The following is a 19,522-nucleotide window of genomic DNA, read 5'->3' on the forward strand; positions in this document are numbered from 1 at the left end:
CTGCAGCTGCAGAAGTAATGCCTGCTTTGCTGGCTACAGTCTGGAATGAAATCGACTTCAGGAGGGATTTATGTCGCGTCAATTTTAGATTACAATTTTTTGTAAACTGAACAGCCATGAATTTTTATTAGTTCAGATTATCCAGGGAGCATCTGTATTTAAATCATAAAAAAATAGAATGTACATATATATTTTAACAAGACTGGTATAGCTGGCCTGAGTAACGGATTCATACTAATTATTATGAAAGTAGTAGAAAATATAATAATGGGAGCATCCAGAAAGGAACAAAAAGGAAAAAATAGGTTTGTTAATAATCATCCTTTGTTATACTGCCTGCTGACACACAATAAACACTTATTGTACTGTGAGAAAAGCTAGTAGACCAGATAATGGAATTATGAGAACGAATGGACTTGGTCATTGTTCTCACGCTGGGAGTTGGGTCTGGTCCGGCAGGTAAAGAGGCTAGAAGTATAAATAGTTGGGATAAACCATTTAGAAATGAGTTCAGAGTGAGGAGAGGCTGCAAGACAAGACATTACAACATCAGTTCTGTGAGGAGAGGCTGCGAGATGTGAGTTGTGCAAGTTTGGCGGAGTTCTGTGAATCAGTCCAGCAAGGTGAGTCTGTGAGACGAGAGTGCGAGACATCAGTCAGCGAGAGCATTTTGTGGGGAGGACAGTGAAGGAGCGAATTTCCAGTGTGAATTAAATTTGATACGATTAAGGTGATGCCACGGGGAAATACAATAAACAAGAAATACTATCTATGAATTTCTGTAAAAACTATAAGTGAAAGAAATAATGTATTAAATTTCACTCATAAACTGCAAGGGTAGTTTTTTTTGGGGCAGACAGCAAAGGTATTTGCAAGTGAACGTTTACAATTGTTCGTTAATACAAGACTAGAAAAGATGTTAAAAAGTGTTAAGACTAGCAGTTTCTTTTGTTAATGGGTCTGAATTCTGGTCTTTTATTTATGTACCTGAAATAAATTCCAAACAATTATTTATTTTAAACTCTGTCTTGTGTGCAATCTCTATTTATTATTTACTACTGACATTTATGACTCTTTGATGTGTAGTATTATGATTGTTAATTTTTGTTTATTTGTTATGTATTATGCTCTGTTTTTGTCATGTTTACTGTTTTGATTATGTTATATATTAATTGTTTGATTTATTTGTTATGACATGTAATATTGTTGTTTACTACTGTTTTTTATTACTATTATCCTGATTAATATTGTGATTGATATGATCAATATTTGTTTGTTTACTATTTTTTATTAATTGTTTTATTATTATTATTACTGATCTGTCTGGTTGTAATTTTGAGGAATTTTAAATCAATAAACTGAAATTATATGTACACATTCTAAAGTGTCAATCTCTCAATATCCTGATTGAGCCGCAAACACACAACAATAAATAAATATATATAGATTTATGTTATTATTTAATTATTACCTCAGAAAGTGAGTTTTTTGGCTTTGCTGCTGCTGTAGGATTAGCAGATCGATATGCTGGATTACGATATGAAAAGCCTCCTGAAGATGATGTAAGTAAAGGAGGCATACTGACAGGCTCAGATAATGGAGGCATGCTTAGAGGCTCATTTGACATCATTTTGTCTGCTTCCACTGAACTCTTGCTATCAGTCTCTCCTGTAAACAGTAAAATGTGAAAGTTACATGTATCTTCACTAACACTGGTTTTATAAACAGTTATTTTTTAAAGAACAGAAAAAAAATATTTTTCATTAATTATAATGTAAAATATTCTAATATAGAAATCATCTTGAAGTATTTACTTCTAACATTAAGAATTATTTTACAGTTTCAATAAACACATATGCCAACAATCTTTGCATATTTGCATTGAAACAGATTACAGCTTAATAATATATGTTACTGACATGCAGAAAATAACATTACTACAGTTAATTAATGCTAGGAGCTGAGTGTTGCAAGTTGCAAGTTAAAAATAACACATTAATATTCATATGGATAAGCAAACTCTACTATTGCTTATTAAAGTAATATATTTGTTATAACAATACATTTATGTTAGTTTATTCATAGAAATTGTTACATTAGTTATGTTTTAGCTTTGCCAATGACTTTTGAAGTTTAATAACTTCCTTCATAATAATGTTAAATAATCACAGGTGCTATTATTTTACTCTTCACTCAGTTATCTTATGACTAATGCAATTTTATTCATCACTGAAATTTGTCAGAAAAACTGAATAATAAAGAAATACCTTTGTGACTGATCTTTAACTCTTACCCCTGTCATTTTGAACAGACCACATGGGTGAAAAGAATTATATGGCATATTGACTAAACATGAATTTTATTAGACTTAACGAACATATTTTTATGTAGAAATGAAACAGTACTACAGACTTTTATAGCATAAGTTATATAAATCATAAAAATAGTTTAATATAAACTCAACCTGAACTAATTCTAAAGTGTGGTCTGCAGTCACCACTTAGGTTTAGTGTGTCTGGACGCTGCACCCTGTCCACACAAGGCACTAAGCTTAGGTTCTCTTCAATTAATAAACCTGAAAAAAAGATAATGAATATTTTAAATATAATAAATTTAAAAAAATACTTAATAGTTTATAGGGAAATGCCAAAAGGTCCACCTAAAGATGAGAAAATGAGAAGAGAATATAACATTGCAACAAATCTGAACTAAAATTTGAGTGAGTAATCACATACTGATTTGGTACTTTTCTATTACTAGTGATTTTATATCAGTGAAATTATAATACATCTTTTAGTTGAAATTCTTAGAATTATATGAAATAAAAGATTTACCAGTGCAATTACCACTTCAGTTAAATGTTAATTTTTATTTTCTGTTAATAACAATAACTCTTCTTTCTTTTATTAACATTAATTTTTCATATTTATTTCAACCATCTTACATTTTTTTCTCTTTTAATGTGTTATTGTACATGAATAATTTACGTAACATTAAGATATTACATTTATAATACTAAAGAACTATAACATTAATAATAACTGAAAAACCTTAAACAGCCCCATATCAAAACCAATCACCAGAAAAAAAGGTTTTTTTTAGAATTTTTAAATTTATATTCTTATTTAATAAAACATTGAAATTGGACTATCCAGGAAAAATACTAATTTTATGTACAATTTCCATAATTCCTACATATTCTTTAAAATGAACTGCAACTTGCAACAATAATGCAGCAAATGACAAGGTTAAATGTGGTATAAAACTTAATGCTTCCCATTAAATAATTTACAAAATTTAAATTTTCAGAGTTTTTTCTTTTCTGTGACTTGTATTATGGCTGACTACTCTGATATTCATAAACTGAGAAGGTATGGATTCCTCAAGACTGTATTATTTCATCAAAATGATCAACAATATTGTAAAAAACAAATTATTATAGAATCACTTGTCATGTGCCTTATGTGCACTACGTATAATTTTATAAAAAAAAAAAATTGAAATTGAAGAGTGGGAATATAAGAGAATTTATTACAGCAGTGGGAGTGGAAAATGTGTATAACTAACTTGCAATGCCAATTGTGCTGTGGCATAGGCTTCCTTACAAGTATTATATAGTATCAGAAATGCTGCCTGTTTATGGAAATTACCCAATTCAGCACTTGGAGCAAACACCCAAAGTGTAAATGAATTAATTGTTTCTCCAAGTGTAATTTTTCTCAATTTCAGTGAAAAAAAATTATCTAGTAGAAGATACTGGTTGTCTCCATTACAATATTTTGCTAATTAAATCACAATATAACTGAACTGAAAATCATTAAAATATAGATAGAAGATTCTTATCTAGTACTAATGAAGTAAATATGCCGCTCATGCACAACAAAAGCAAATGATAATTTTTTTTTAGCTATACTGCCTCATAGTAGGTCGTTTGCATAAACCTTCAAATTCAGCTTTCAAAAGGATCCAAAATAGGAATCCTGGTTTATAATTCAAACAGTTATTCCATCTATTTAGTGATGTACTACTTGCCCAACATGCTAGAAGTATACTGTTTAATTAAACACACATTTATAATTGGTCCAATGATAAATTATTAAAAAGAAAAAAATATTCAAAGGACATATGAAAAAAATCATTGCAACTGTCTGATCCATGAGTAGGTCATATTTTTTATTTCAACTATGTACATTTTTGCAAAGTTTCAATGAAGTTATTAAACAAAATGGTTGACAGTAAATAGTACGTATAAATTATCTAATGTAAAAACATGTATAAGTTGATCTTTTTTATAAAATCAAAAACATCAAAGAAGGTAAGATTACATTATATATATACACACACACACACTAGCCAGTCTGGGCTAGCTTCGCTCACCCAACCATCTAGCCAGGGGGCTTTGCCCCCTGCCCTAGGTTGACCCAGTTAAGTTGCAGAACCAACTCAGGAGTTCTTGGGGCCTCCAGGGGCCAAACTCAGGGCTGCAGAACTTGCTTCATTCACCATTCTCATCTGGCCAGAGAGCTCCCCTTTAGGCCTCTGCATTGTTCGTTACCTTCATGGTTGTGAGAATAATACTGATAAATAACAATAAAGGTATTCAGACTTTATAGAAACCTGAAAAAGAAACTAAATTACAAAAGAGAATAGCAGTAATTACGGTAACTGAAGTACACAGACCTTTGACAAGGAAAATTCCACAACCTATTTCACTTACCATGGTGATAGAAATAAAATTAATTAATTTTTTCTCTTTAATGAATTCACAACTTCACCCCTAAGAAGCTAGGGTCTCTATAGCTTAAAACTTTCACTGGGATAACATGAATGTATCCTACAAATTTGAAAGGGATTGGTTGATTGGTTGGTTCTCGTGCAATGCTGATATAAACAAACAAACTTTTGCATTTATATAAAAGATTTATTAGTATGAGGCATGGTTCAAAAGTAAGGTTGGATGAGTTATAAATAGTGATTAACACTTATTGGTTTGTGCATGTATAACAGGTTTAAGTGGTCTGTAACGCCTCATTGCCATCAATTCATTGTTGTCTGCCTTTGCGAGACAGTGTGTTAAAATGAGTGTGGTAATAACAAATCCCAGCGTCGTGAAGTTTGATCACTGATCAAATTTTTAAATGCAAGAGGACATAATGCTGGTGAAATTCATCGTCAGTTGTGTTAAATATATGGGTCTACTGCAATGAGTGAAGGAAAAGGGAGGCAAAGGTGTTGCGAGTTTAAGAAAGGCCACTCAAATGTTCACAATGAATAGACAAGTGGCAGGCCTAGTGTCCAGTAGATGATCTCATTGAACATGTCAATGAAAAAGTGAGAGAAAATCATCACTTTATGATTAGCAATCTTTCTCTAGAATTTCCAGAAGTTTCTAAGATAACATTGTTGAGAATCATGACTGACACTCTAGGCTATCATAATCTGTGAGCACAATGGGTGGTGAAAATGTTGACAGATGCTCTAAAAGATCGCAGAATGACAACTGCACGTGCTTTTCTTAACTGCTTTAACCACCAGCAAGAGAGATTTTTTTTCCAATATTGTCACTGGTGATGAAACGTGGATTTCCTATGTCAATGCTGAAACACAACAACAATCCATGCAGTGGCATCATAACAGTGATAAACTGAAAAAATTCAAATAAGCCCAGTCTAGAAGGAAAATCATGGCAATTTTATTTTGGAACCAAAAGGGTGTGCTTTTGATTGATTTCATGGGACCTGAACATCCATCACATCACAAGTGTATTGTGAAACACTTTCTAAACTGCATTGTGCTACTCAAAACCAACGATGGGAAATGCTGAGATCATGAATTGCTCTTCTTCACAATAATGCATGTCTATACATGAAACAGACATGCCAAAAGTGGCTATAATACCAGCAGGCAGAATTTTGTGCAGCGGGAAGAACCTTGTTTCACGATATAAAAAGTGGTTGGAATGAAATGGTGATTATGAGAAAAATAAAGAACGTATGTAAGTATTTTAAACCTATAAATAAATTTTTCATTTTTTCAACTGTTCTCATTTTATTACCAATCGGCCCTTATTTTTGAAGTGAGCCTCATATATATAACCTTTTTCAAATGGATAAACTAATAGTAACGGTTATTTTTTATGATTTCAAATATGCTAAACCATAACTTAATTTGAAATAATATCAATTTACTTTTTTTGTCACCTTAACTTTCAAACTCTCTGTTTAATAATATCAATCTAACTACAATTTCATGCCAATTAATTCTTTTTATGTTATAAAATCCTAAATAATTATAACAATCACGTTATAATTATTTTATTCCATCTTTTCTTTCACACAAAGAAGACAAAGAAAATAGGAATTTAAAAAAAATATTGCAATACCGTTATTACAGAAAAAACAACGTGAAAGTAGTTCACATGCAAGTACATATAAATATATTTTACATGGATCATACCATCTGGTTTAGAATCTGGAGAAGGTGTTTTGATGATTCTGCGTTTTCGAGGAGAAGATGATCGACCTAACCTACAGTTGCTTGAAGCACCTGAATCACCTGGTGATTGTGATTTTTTTACAGCAAGATCACTCAGCATATCCTGGGCTTCTTTCCTAGATTAAAAAAAAAATGATTCAATTTATGTAACATATAACATAACACATTCTGTAATTCAGATTTTTAATAAGCAGAGTAATGATTAAAAGATGATTTATTCACAAAACAGAAACATTATTCACAGAAAACTATTGCCAAACATAAATATGTGAGGTTTGTTTTATTTTATTTATTCATTAATAACTTATAATAATAACTTAACATAAATAATGTTATTTATGAATAAATAATAATTAGGTTATTAAACATTAATTATACAAAATTTATTTCAATTGTATTTCTATCTTCTTTCAAATTCATAACTTCTCATTTATTTGTATGCTGAAACACTCAGTCAAAATAAATAAAAAAATTGCCTGTCTTCATGTATATTTTAAATTACATCTCATATAAGAATATACAGAATACAATATTTTTACATATATTTTAATTAACTTATATAGAGGTTACTACTTTTTTATTATATGTAGTTTTATTAATTTATTTATTTATAATAAACTATAAATGTTATGTGTTGTTTTACATTTATAACCAGCTAATAAGGCTGTTTCCAGTATGCAAAATATAATTATCTAGACACTGCAGATGAGAAGTAAATTTAGGCAATAAAAGTTAAAGTAAGATCATAGCAAAAATGAATCTAAAAATTAACCTTAACTAAAACTACAATCACAGACTAATAATATGTATATAAAAACAAATTTATTTTATTTTCAAGAAAAATAGACTCTTTTGCTATAATTGGGTAGAAAATTGGTTATAAAACATATTTTTCGAATTAGTGTTACTTCTCAAAGTTATGTGCAAGCTGCTGCGCTTGAACATTTCCTATGATAATTTTCTGTTTATTGCAAATCTGTTACATTTATATTCATTCATACATATATAATTTTTTATAAATTATTTTTTTAAAGAAGAAATTAAGTAAAAAAGAAGAGAATTGGAACAATATACTTGATATGTTTTGAATCATAAATCTCAGGGGCTATTATTACAGCTTGTTGACAAGAATGAATTGGAGGTCAATGCAATGAAGTAGTTAGTGTGGAAAAAGAAAGCAGAGAAAAAGAAGAAGACAAACTCTCATATAAATCTGGATATTTCCAACCAGCTATCACAAGAACAGCCTCTTGTCCTGATAGTAGACCATGTTACCGCAAACATCTACAAATATACAGTTTGTAACTCCTTAGAACTTTCCTTCATTGCCATTCTCTGAACTGAGAGACTTAAAAATAATTCTTAACAAATGTGGACCAACAAACGTTTTTTAATTTAGTATTTACTGGTGATTTTTACAATCTGATTTTTTGTGGAACAAATCAATTTTCCCAAGCAATCTTTCTTCATAGTATTCTAGATAACAGTATGAAAAACTGATTGGAAGCAGCAGTCAGTAACTGAATTAAAAAATACTTATTGGCCAGACCTTTTACATGAGAATAATGAAGATGAATAAAACTTCATATTAACTAGAATACTAATGAAAAAAATTCATTCGTTTTTTTTCACCTTACCCATCTCCATCTGCAAATATTTTTCTCTAAGGTAATGTTTCCAACTAGCTTTCAATCCTTACACCCTTGGCATCATGATTTCCTTTGTTTAAAATCAGTCAAATAGTACTACATTTCTACAATATCATAGCAAAATTCCACAGCTCTGACCTGAACATGAATATAGACAAGTCACTCGCTCAAAGTCATGGCCATATCTTTTGCTATTGGTACATACAGAACACCATAAATATGGTACTATGTAGTATATTGAGGTGGATGATGGATTAGGTCTTTGTTTTTTAATTTACACCTTGCAAAAGGCAAGGAGCTTGGAACCACAGGATACAATTGGTAAAGTTGTCCAAAAATTAATGATGAATTTTTAAAAGTTAAAAAATTAACACCCTTCTTCTTTATGGATCATTTTTACAACCATGTTGAAAGCCAATACTATGAAAAAGATATATGCAACTTGTACATTTAAACTAAATCAGAAAAATAATCCTCAGAAGAAAAAACTGAAAGCAGAGAATCAAATTAACAATGGACATCAGAGAACATCAATTTTTCAAATAGAGCCATAAATAAGCTATTTTCATTCTGCTTTATATTTCCATTTATTAATTTCATGTGGAGCCTAGACCCGAAAAGATACCTCAAGATATATCCCAGTCACACAAGTATATCCCATTTCTCTTCCTTTATACTAACTCCAAGAAAAAAAAACAACAGATGAAGTGTTGAGAACATTCTGAAAATGTTTTTTAAGTTTAGTTATTCCTTACATCATCTGCCCAGGATATAAGGAAAAATTAAAATACATTTTTTAAACCATTATTTTGTGTTGAAAACCATTTTGTTCAGTTCCAAAAAAAAAACCAAGGATTTAGAGAAAGAGAAATATTATGTAGTAAATTTTATGTTTATTATTTAATCTATTTCTTCTATGCTTTTTTTTTAAATTTGGTTGGAAAAAATTTATAACACAAATGTTTTCATTACAGTTCAAACTGTTTTATGTCTAAATTATTTTTAGTTTAGCCTTTAATTTTTAAATAAAATTATTTCATTTTTTTTAAATTCTTCAATAAAACAACCTTGTCTTTAAAAAATTCCTTTCAGCATGCCAGAAGGCAGAGGTAAATTTTACCAGTGATAAGTAGGGGATAAAAAAGTTAAGAAAAACTTCAAATTTACTCAATATGAAAATGGTTGCATGTGAAAAAAAGTTTCACATGTTTAGCAAACGATAAGCCCCATCTTCTTATAATTCCAGCAACATTTTGGTCATCCCTTGCTTTAAGGGTTGGTCATATCAAAAATTGTTTCAGACATAAGTTTTAGGTAATGTTTAAAGAACTAACGACTACTTTAAACCGATTTAATACTGTGCCTCTTAAGAGAAAAATGCTTTTTTTTTGTCTTCGAAATCCAATTTTTTCCATCCTCTGGGCCAATGGTTGGCGATATCAAAAATCTTTACTTAGATAAGTTTTAGGCCTTTATCAAAAGAATAGTGGGGGACTTTAAATGAGTTCAATATTTTACTTAATAAGAAAGTTAGTGATATTTTGTTCCTTCAAAAAAAAAAAACCCATTTCTATCCCCATGGTCCGATTTTGCCCATTAACGAACTCTACCAAGATTTTGGGTCATTATATTTTATGTATCAATTTGAAAGTGATTGGTGCAAAATTACGGAAGTTATCGTGTCCACAAGAAATATATATATATATATACATTTCATAATGATACAACCTTTTTCCAAAGCATTAATCAGTGGCAAATTTGAAATGGCCCTTATTTAAAAAACAGCATGTCTCACATAATAAATTATTAAATACTTTATACATACATACATACATACATATATATATATATATATATATATATATATATATATATATATATATATAAACTTTTGAACTGATGGTAGTTTGGGGTCCGGGGGATGTGAAACACGAGATATGTTGAAATTTTCTGGAAGTCGAATCATGTACCCATTACAATAGGTAGCTTTCTTATGAAATCTACCTAAAAACCATAGTCTAGGCTAATAAAATAAAATTAATTATGTTTAATAAATGAATGTAATAATTCAACATAAATTTCTTAATTTGTGTATCAAACTCAACTTAAGATATTTTTGGGTTCTACAACATATAAGTGTTTAATATAAATATGATATAAAAATAAAAGTGAAGGTATTATTTTTCAACAACTGCCATTTACTAAAATAAATTTTTCATACTGTTATACATGCTTTATTATTTCATCTTCAAAAAATATTTGCAATGGTGATTGAAATAATTTTGATTGAATAGTAAATAAGAACATAAATGTCACTAGACAATTATTGCCAACAGATGATTGCTGATATAAATAGATGTGCAAACACAACCATTTTTCAAAGTATTAATCAGTTGAAATGGCCCTTATATTTATTGGCCCTTTAATTTATTAAATTTAAGGATATTTGTATCGATTACCATATGACAGTAATTGTAAAAAAAGTACTTAATTATCTGTGAGTAAAATACAAGATGGAATTATAAATTACAGCACAAAGGATATAAAATAAACTATGAGTAAGACAAAGAAAATGGTACATCTAAAGGTAATAAAAAGTCAGAAACAACAATAGAATGAATATTTTACTTTTAATCTGTCTGGTTTTCCTGAGTGGAGATAATAAAATGTAAAATGAAATACAAAAAGTGGTGAATAAGTATACTCAAAACTTTAATTGTCAAGCTATGAAAAGTAAAATCAATAAATAATTTTATTCTAATAAGTACTATCAGAGCTAATTAGAATTACCTTACACATATCATTCATTTCTGTGATTTTCCTAATTACAGAAGTCAAAAGGATTCCACATGAATGCTTATTTTTTGATGAACAAATTTATCACTAAAGATGAATGACAGTTTCATTGAGGTAATTTTGACAGATAGTTTCATGGATCTAAGATTCTACATATCAATGATTCACTTTATGAGTGACTGACATATACAAAAAGCAATAATTTATGTTTCTCAAAAATTTATTCATTTTTTCCTCCATTCACATACCATACGTTTTTAGATATACAGATCACCAAAATTAGTTCAGCATTTTTTCAGAATTTATATTATTGCAAATCACTTTAACAAACTGTAAATATATTAAAATTATAAACCAATAGGTTAAACATGTTTTAATAAATCCAATACAAGCAAACAAATTATTTTAAGACACCAACAGTTTAAAGAAAATAAAACTCACCAGAGCATTTAAAAGATAGAATATGATAGGTATGAAAATATATACAGAAAAAATTTACTGCAAATCTGATAATTTACACTTTTTAAATTTTATAAACAAGTATAAACAACACAAAATATCAATCATGTCTGTCTATTCATTGTCATTTCAAATATTACAAGCATAAATAAATAATTCATGAAAGCTGGGAATAGGGCTCATGAATGAGCAACAAAAAATGATGAATTATGGAAGAACAAGAATATCTACTTTACTTAATAGAAAAATTAAATTGATAATGCCTGAGCTTTAAAAATACATTTGAAAGTTAGGGCAGTACCTATGCGGAACTCAGATGCCAACCAAATTAACTAACTTCACTTTTTTTAAAATTCTACTTTTTCAATTCTAGTGTAAATTTATTTGTAATATAGTTCTTTTCACTAATAAGTAGATGTTTACACATGACTCCAAAGAGAAATAAGCCAAAGAAAACCTCATAAAAAACTGAAAATAACTATGATAGTCTTTTTTATGTATATAACCCGCCAGGTTTTCTGGAACATGACAACTTTCTTATAATGTAGTGTGCTTCACATATAGTATCACAGAAATATATCTATTTATATTTTTTCATAACTTTGATAAATTTTTTTATTTATTTGATAGACATAAGTGACATCAAATTTTACATCTATTTCTATTACATCAAATGTAATAGAATTACTACATCTGACAAATAGTAATTGCATCCAGAATTATTAAGATCCAAGAAACAAAACTAGGTTTCAGTGTTTTTTGTTTTCTGTTATATTTATTTTATTCATTAATGCCTGTTTCACAATTGGAAAAAAATTACCAAAGCAAATTTTAAAAATAAGAAAAACTATATCCTACCAAGTATTACGTAGATTAAAACACATAACCTAAAACTTTATTCAAATAAAATTTAATTAATTAAAAACTATTTGTCGATTCTTAACAAAGTGAATCTGTTGTACATTTCTAACTTTTTGCTAAAATTTTGAGCAAGAAACAAAATTTGTAAAAGTGAGAAAATTACAAAAGTAAACAGTTTTACAGAAATCTTCCTGAAAGAAGTGATTATTTTATACTTTTTTTTTTTTTACAATTATAAATCTATTTATATATTTTCCATTCAATTTTAAGTGAAATCAAATTTTGTTATGATACACTACTAAAATGCTAAAACAAAACTTTAATTCAATTAAGTTGTTTTACAATAATTAAATTATTGATCACAAACTTTATATGTAAAAGTATGAACTAATATATTCTTGCAGTAAATTTAAATAACTTATGACCAAATGGTACGCACCATTCATATAATTTATTTTGAAATTACTCACATTCCAAAAGAAAAATGTATATACTACTCTTTAAATTAATGTACACTTAATTTAATAAAATTTTGTAACCTCATTGATCATAACTATGTTACTCAAACATAAAAAATAATTTGTACTATAAAAAGTAAAAGCTTATTTAAAAAAATTTACTGGAATATAATTTTATAATATTCTACAACTAAGTTATTATCAATTGTTTGACCCATAATAAGTTATCAGTTGTTCTTGTGACACAACTGATAATTGTAAAATGAGTGCAATTTCATCATAAAATACAAATTTAAAACATAATATTATAAATATACACAAAAGGAAACACAATCATCATGTAGGATGACTATCTTACATGATAGTCATGTAAGATAGAGTTCTAACAGCATTTTCAGTACCAAAGATAAAAAAAATTCAATTTATAAAAGACAAATATAGTGACACCAACTATAATGACTGGGGAAGCTTTCAGCAGAATCTTTTCAATGAACCTGCAGGATTAGCATCACAGATAATACATGGATAATTGTAGGGCTTCATTTAAAGATGTTTGCAAACATTTTCTTGGAAAACAAAAATCCGATAATTACCCATAATATTGTTAATCAACTTCTTACTTCATACAGAGCTATGGGATGTAATATGTCTTTGAAAATACATTTCCTCCACTCACATATGGAGTTTTTACTGGACAACCTTGGAGACATAAGTGACGAACACGGTGAATGTTTCCACTACAACATTTCGGTGATAGAAAGCCGCTATAAAGGAAGACTAACATGCTAGCCGATTACTGTTGGACATTAATTTGGGATTTGACTAAGGCTATTTATAAAAGGAAATCATCAGCAAAATCATTCTAATACTGGTTTAGCCACGTAAAATTATAAATTTTACAAATTTTAAGTATATTTTCTCTTAATTTTTTTTAAGCGTAATTAGTTTACAACTAAGAGTGATAGAAAAATTGTATTTGCAGATCTATAACTGCAAAAAAGCAATTCAAGAAATAGTATCACAGTTAGAGAAACATTAAACATTTTTTTTTTACCTATCAGTGTAATTAACTCTTTTCAATTTGAAGTACATTATGATTTTTAAATGAGGCAAGAAAAACATTACATGTCTGAAATTAAGTATTATAAGAACTAGAAATTTATTGCAATAAGTCAGTAACTGTCAGAGTTGTAAAATGAAGCAAAATTTCTACTTTTAAGCTTTACCACCAAAAATCATTAATCTTTATCACAGCAAATGGGGGAATGACTGCCTCCTTATAATACTGTAAGATATAAATTTCATCAAATAACAAGCAAATAAAAAGCATGTTTTGAAAAACATACATGCACATAACATGAATAAACCTAAGAGAGATGGAATAGCAAGTTTGATGTGTTAAAACTTTAAGAAAATAACTAATGATTCCTCAACAAAAGAAATATAATTAAACATGAAATTACCTCAAAATAGGTTTGTGACTGTGATGCAAATTACTATGAGACTGAACAGGGGACAATGCACAAACTGGTGTTTGGGCTCGATCTCTGTATAACCTTAATTTAACCTCTTGACCACACTGACGTAAAAACATTACAGCTTCTTCATGAGTCAATCGAGACATATCCACATCATTCACCTGCAACAACACATACATTCTTAAATATCAACTAATGAAGCATTACAGTCAACATTACAGAAAAAAATCTAAGCCTAAAAATAATACTTTAAAAAAATAAGCCTAAAAATCAAGCTTTTTTTCACACAAAGTTACAAAAAAAAATGTAACTGTATTTTACTAAAAATGATTACATCTATTCTAATTCCCTTTAATTTATTATCTACTTTTACAAAAATCTGCTTTATTAAAACAATCTTTTATAAGAAATGAAATAAATAAGAAAACCATAAACCTATACAGATACATATTTAATATCCTATTAATTGAAATAAAAACTATTCTATTATTGCAAATATTCTCTATTATTCTCTTATTGCAAATATTAGATCAAACAAAACAAAAACTAAAAAAAATTAGTCTTTTTTTAAGTTTAACATATTGCACATCTAGCATGTGATTCATCACTCCATAAGCCAAAGGTGCATAAATGCACAATTATTTTTAACAATCAGTATTCATTATCAGTTTTCAAAATAAATAATTTTCATGAACTGATGAATAAAAGCAACTCTTAAAAAAGCAAATAAAATAGAAATATTATTCTTAACAAGCATATCGCGATCATTTTATACCTTATATGGAAGGGAAATTTATTGGTTATTAATTGACTAAAGAAACATTTAACAAAACAAAATTAAATAAATTGTAAATAAGCTAGTAGAAGCTACTGAACATTTTTGGTTAATATTTTGCATCACATCTGAACACTATATTTTTTATTTTTCCCAGTTTATTGAAGTTTAAATTTTTGAGGTTTTTGGATATTCATAAAGCATTTTTTTGTTAAATATTTTATATGAATGTTGTTGTATTTTTTATTCATCATACCTATCCTCTTCTGGTTTTTTGCCACAGCAAATAGACAAGACATCATAAAGGCCATAGCAAAGTATCCACAATCATAAGCATTGGTTTGGCTTTGATCTTTGTGAAATGTTGTTTTCATACCTTTACCCATTTTTTAAAGAGTGAACTGATTCAAACTGTCATATACAAGAACACATGTCATTTAACAAAAACACAAAACAATAGTCCCACCTTTCACCTTTCATTAAATCCTTCAAAGTAAAGAAATAATAATTTTTTTGTACTATTTATTTAAGTATGTATCATAAAATTATAAATAAACATTTTTAGATAAAAAGTGAGAAAAAAATCATCATTTTGATTATTATTTTTTCAATAACAAGGAATTATTTTATCATAAAGATACAAATAGAGCTTAAAACAATTGAATTATAAAATTCTTCTGGAGTAAAAATAAATTTCATAACTTACAGGCTATGCCAGTTAAGTTATACAATTCATTGCCAACTTTTTTATTACGTGTATTTAAGTGCAAATGATTTAAATTTGATTGTAATTTGTAATATTGAGATGTTTTCTATATTTTAAAATATGTGGTGTTTATTTTCTCTAATGTGACCAGCATCATTTAATTTGTTTTACTTATATCCTTGTAAATGTTCTAGAAGCATATTTTAAATTCTATATTTCACTCCAATCCAAATTTTTTGTTCTCTTTATTACAATAATTAATTGTTTAATTTTTTATTTTATTTTTTATTGTTAGTTATAAAAGCAATTTTATAATTATTTAAATATCTTTTTGAAACATTTTTATGCTTGTATAATAATCTTAAATAATGAAAGACTTATTTTTTCTATTTATTTATTTATTTTTATGTTCAACTGACATTTGTTGATTTATTTACTCGTACACCCTTTAAATTGTAACTATTTTCAGTTCTAATAAACATCATTTCATTAAATTAAATTTTTCAGTAACTCAACATTATCATCTACATATTTTAGGACTCCAATTTTATTATTACTTATCTGGTTCTGGGTTTGAATCCTGGTCAGTAGACTTGGAATGTTTTGTATATTAAACAAAAAAAAAAAATTGTATAAATCATTATAATTGGGCATCAGCCTGTTGTTTATGAAAAAAAAAAAAAAATATAATGTGTTTTTTTTTTGGTGGTACAGGTGGTGTATTAAATGTTACTAATTACTACAAGTATTGGTTTTCAACACATACTTACAGTAATATATATAAAATATATATATATTATATTTTATATATATATATATATATATATGTTGTCAATATTTTTTTGTTTATTGATTTGCTTATTGTATATTCAAAATTTCTAATCCATAATTTTATGTAGGGTATTTTTAATATTAGTAACTATGTTAATTTTTGCAATTTGCTAAACAAATTAAACATAATGTCTAATATTTAATTTTGTTAAAATATTTATATATAAGTTATGGAATAATATTAAATTTAATTTACTATTTTAATATTTCAAATGGTACAAAAATTTAAAACAATTATTAAATACAAACAATTTAACATACTGAATACAGAGCAAAATTTCACTTCTCCTTAGTTAACTGCCCATTAACTAAAAATAGTAATCCAATAAAAAAAACAAAAAACAACACACTAATAAAAACACACAACTAGTAATAAGAACAAAAAAACAATCTTTTCTAAAAACCTTGGCAAACTATTATATGTAAAAATCACGGCTGCATCTTATAAATATTATACAGATATGTATTTCCACTTTCTACTTAATGTAAACTCACACACCAGAGTTATCAAGTCAGTTTTTTTTTTTTTTTTTTTTTTTTTTTTTTTTTTTTTTTTGACATGATTGTAGCAAGTGCTTACTTCAGGGATATAACAATAGCAATCTCAACCCACTAGTATACTTCCAAATGTGCAAATTACATATCTCTGAAAGTCACTGGTAGTGAATGTATTCAAAATCTATACTTTTGTCATATTTTAGTTTTATTTATTCATTTATAGCATAACTTTTTATTTCAATCGTTTATGTCTGTTAATATTTTTAATAATGTGCTGTATGAAATAAACTCTTTATTTAAGTTAAAAGTTGTAAATTTTTCAAAAAACTAAAATTAGTACAAACAGAACAGCAGAACCTAAGATGCATTAGGCAATCAGACAAGAATGTTAACTCAAATTAAGTACTAATCATAATCATGATAATGATTAAGTAATAATCATGATTACGGTAACCTCCATGCCAGGTAAGTATCACCTGGTCAGGCATGACATTTTTCATACACACTACTACAAATCATTCATCTCATCCTCTGAACCAATACCTAACAGTGGTCCTGAGGTTAAAAAAAAGAGAAAAAATGTACTAATAATCTAAATGGATAGCCTACATGAAACCAAATAAGCATGAACTATATATTACTGAACAGGGCAAGAGATAATCCTCGCTACTTAGAAACCTTACAGTAAAGATGTTATATCATTACTTACAAAGCTTACAAACATATCTTTCCTTTTTTAATTGTAAATAAGTACACTAATAATAGTAATAACATGAAAATATATTGGTTAATAATCATTCTTTCAAATTAATATTCAATAATATCTAATTACAGTATTTATATTGAGTCTTAGTAAAACAGAAAAAAAAATTGGAACATTTAATTTTAACTCCTGGTATACAAGTTTGCCCCCTGATTTGTTAATGATATTTTTGGTTCTGAAATCTCAACTTAAAAGTCTTGTTTAAATTCTTTGGTTTTCAGATCATATTTCATATAAATTTATTCCATAATATGGGTCCTAAGAATATCAGTCTGGCTTAATTTTATCAAAGCCACAGAAATCAGGCTGAAATCTTTGCCCGCCAACCTCGCCAACAAAGTGTTTGCGAACCTACATTTAACTGAACTTTCTTCCTAGTGTTCACCATTAGCACATGTTCTGAAAGTTTGTTATATTCTTTGTGAATCACCTTGTATTATTGTTTATATTCTATTATGACTACTAAATATAACAGCTAAAATTTGTAACAATTAAAAAAATAAAATTAAGTTAAAATATATTAAAAACGTCTTTAATTCAAAAGTTCTACACAGTAAAAAATATTTATTTTAGGCCATCAATATAATTTCATTTTATATGTCTAAGAAAAAAGTGTGGGGCACTCATGCCGAAAAATAGTGAAAAGGCTTTGATTTTTTTTTTTTTTAATCCTAAGTGCATTAAAATATTTTTGTTATGATATTTGTCATTAAACCTATTTGAAATGATCATTTACTTTTAGTTTTGCAAAGACAAATAATTTGTTGAGTGAAATTTTTTTAATACATTTTAAATAAAGGTGATCTTAAAAATACCTATTTTTATCATATCTTTTGAAGTATAAATTACAGTAATTTTAGCATGAAATTAACACACACACACATATTATATATATATATATAGTGTGTGTGTGTGTGTATGTATTTTTTTTAAACACTTACAGCAACTATTTTATCTCCTGGTTTAATGCGACCATCAGAAAGAGCAGGTTCTCTGACTAGAGCTCTCACGTAATGACCCAACACACTTTCATCCTCTTTTCGTAATGTAAAGCCAAGACTGCCATTTACTTTTGTCATAACCACCTCAAATTCCTGATTAAAAACAGGTTTCATTAGAAAAAAAGCAATAACTAAATAATATGTGACAAGATATCAAGAACATTTATAAATAACCTGTACAATACTTATTCTAAGGGTATGCTCACAGTATGGTACATTTGAAAGTGATCACAACATGACTAAAAAGTGATGTGGCATATGGAGTTTCTATACTCATGACGTGCTGTAATATACAGTTTCTCAGTTGCCAGAGATTTCATGGCATTATTATTTGTTTACTGCAGATGTCTAACCAAGACATCAGAACAACAGCATTGAATTTGTCATGTTTATAGAAAACTACAATATAAGAAAAAAAATACGTCTATGAAAGAATTTGGTCAGATAATTTTCTAAATCTTGTGGAATGTGATACTGATTATGGTGCAGTTTCAGAGTGTTTGGAGGTGCACAGTGAAATCTCTTTGTAAACGTTTTCAAAGGTATTTCCCTTTCATAAATGTATATGTTAACAGTGTCCTCCTCTGACTATGAGACATCAAACATAGCAGTGTTCTCAGTAACACCTAGACACTGAGAATGACAACTAGTTATAAACTGGCAACTTCATATTAATACTCTTAAAAATCAATCACCAATGTCTAGCAATTCTCTATAGAAAAACTCTAGATTTCATTGAACTTCCATCACTA

The 19,522-nt window shown here is 27.8% G+C and overlaps 1 protein-coding gene across 3 annotated transcripts in view; it reads right to left on the reverse strand.

Annotated features, from left to right (window-relative positions):
• The window catches only part of LOC142324565 (tyrosine-protein phosphatase non-receptor type 13-like), a 232,591-nt gene that overhangs the window by 17,020 nt on the left and 196,049 nt on the right, over nucleotides 1–19,522 (reverse strand). For 2 of the 3 annotated variants that reach the window (XM_075365411.1, XM_075365424.1), the window contains exons 5-9: nucleotides 18,711–18,863; nucleotides 14,182–14,357; nucleotides 6,457–6,611; nucleotides 2,465–2,575; nucleotides 1,472–1,668 (exon numbers count right to left, since the gene is read on the reverse strand). In XM_075365411.1, coding sequence (XP_075221526.1) covers nucleotides 1,472–1,668; nucleotides 2,465–2,575; nucleotides 6,457–6,611; nucleotides 14,182–14,357; nucleotides 18,711–18,863 — 792 coding nt within the window. The remainder of the gene's footprint in view (nucleotides 1–1,471; nucleotides 1,669–2,464; nucleotides 2,576–6,456; nucleotides 6,612–14,181; nucleotides 14,358–18,710; nucleotides 18,864–19,522) is intronic. The other variant, XM_075365421.1, reaches the window with a different exon arrangement.

Source organism: Lycorma delicatula, chromosome 1 (assembly GCF_047948215.1).
Source record: "Lycorma delicatula isolate Av1 chromosome 1, ASM4794821v1, whole genome shotgun sequence".
Taxonomy (NCBI): Eukaryota; Metazoa; Arthropoda; class Insecta; order Hemiptera; family Fulgoridae; genus Lycorma; species Lycorma delicatula.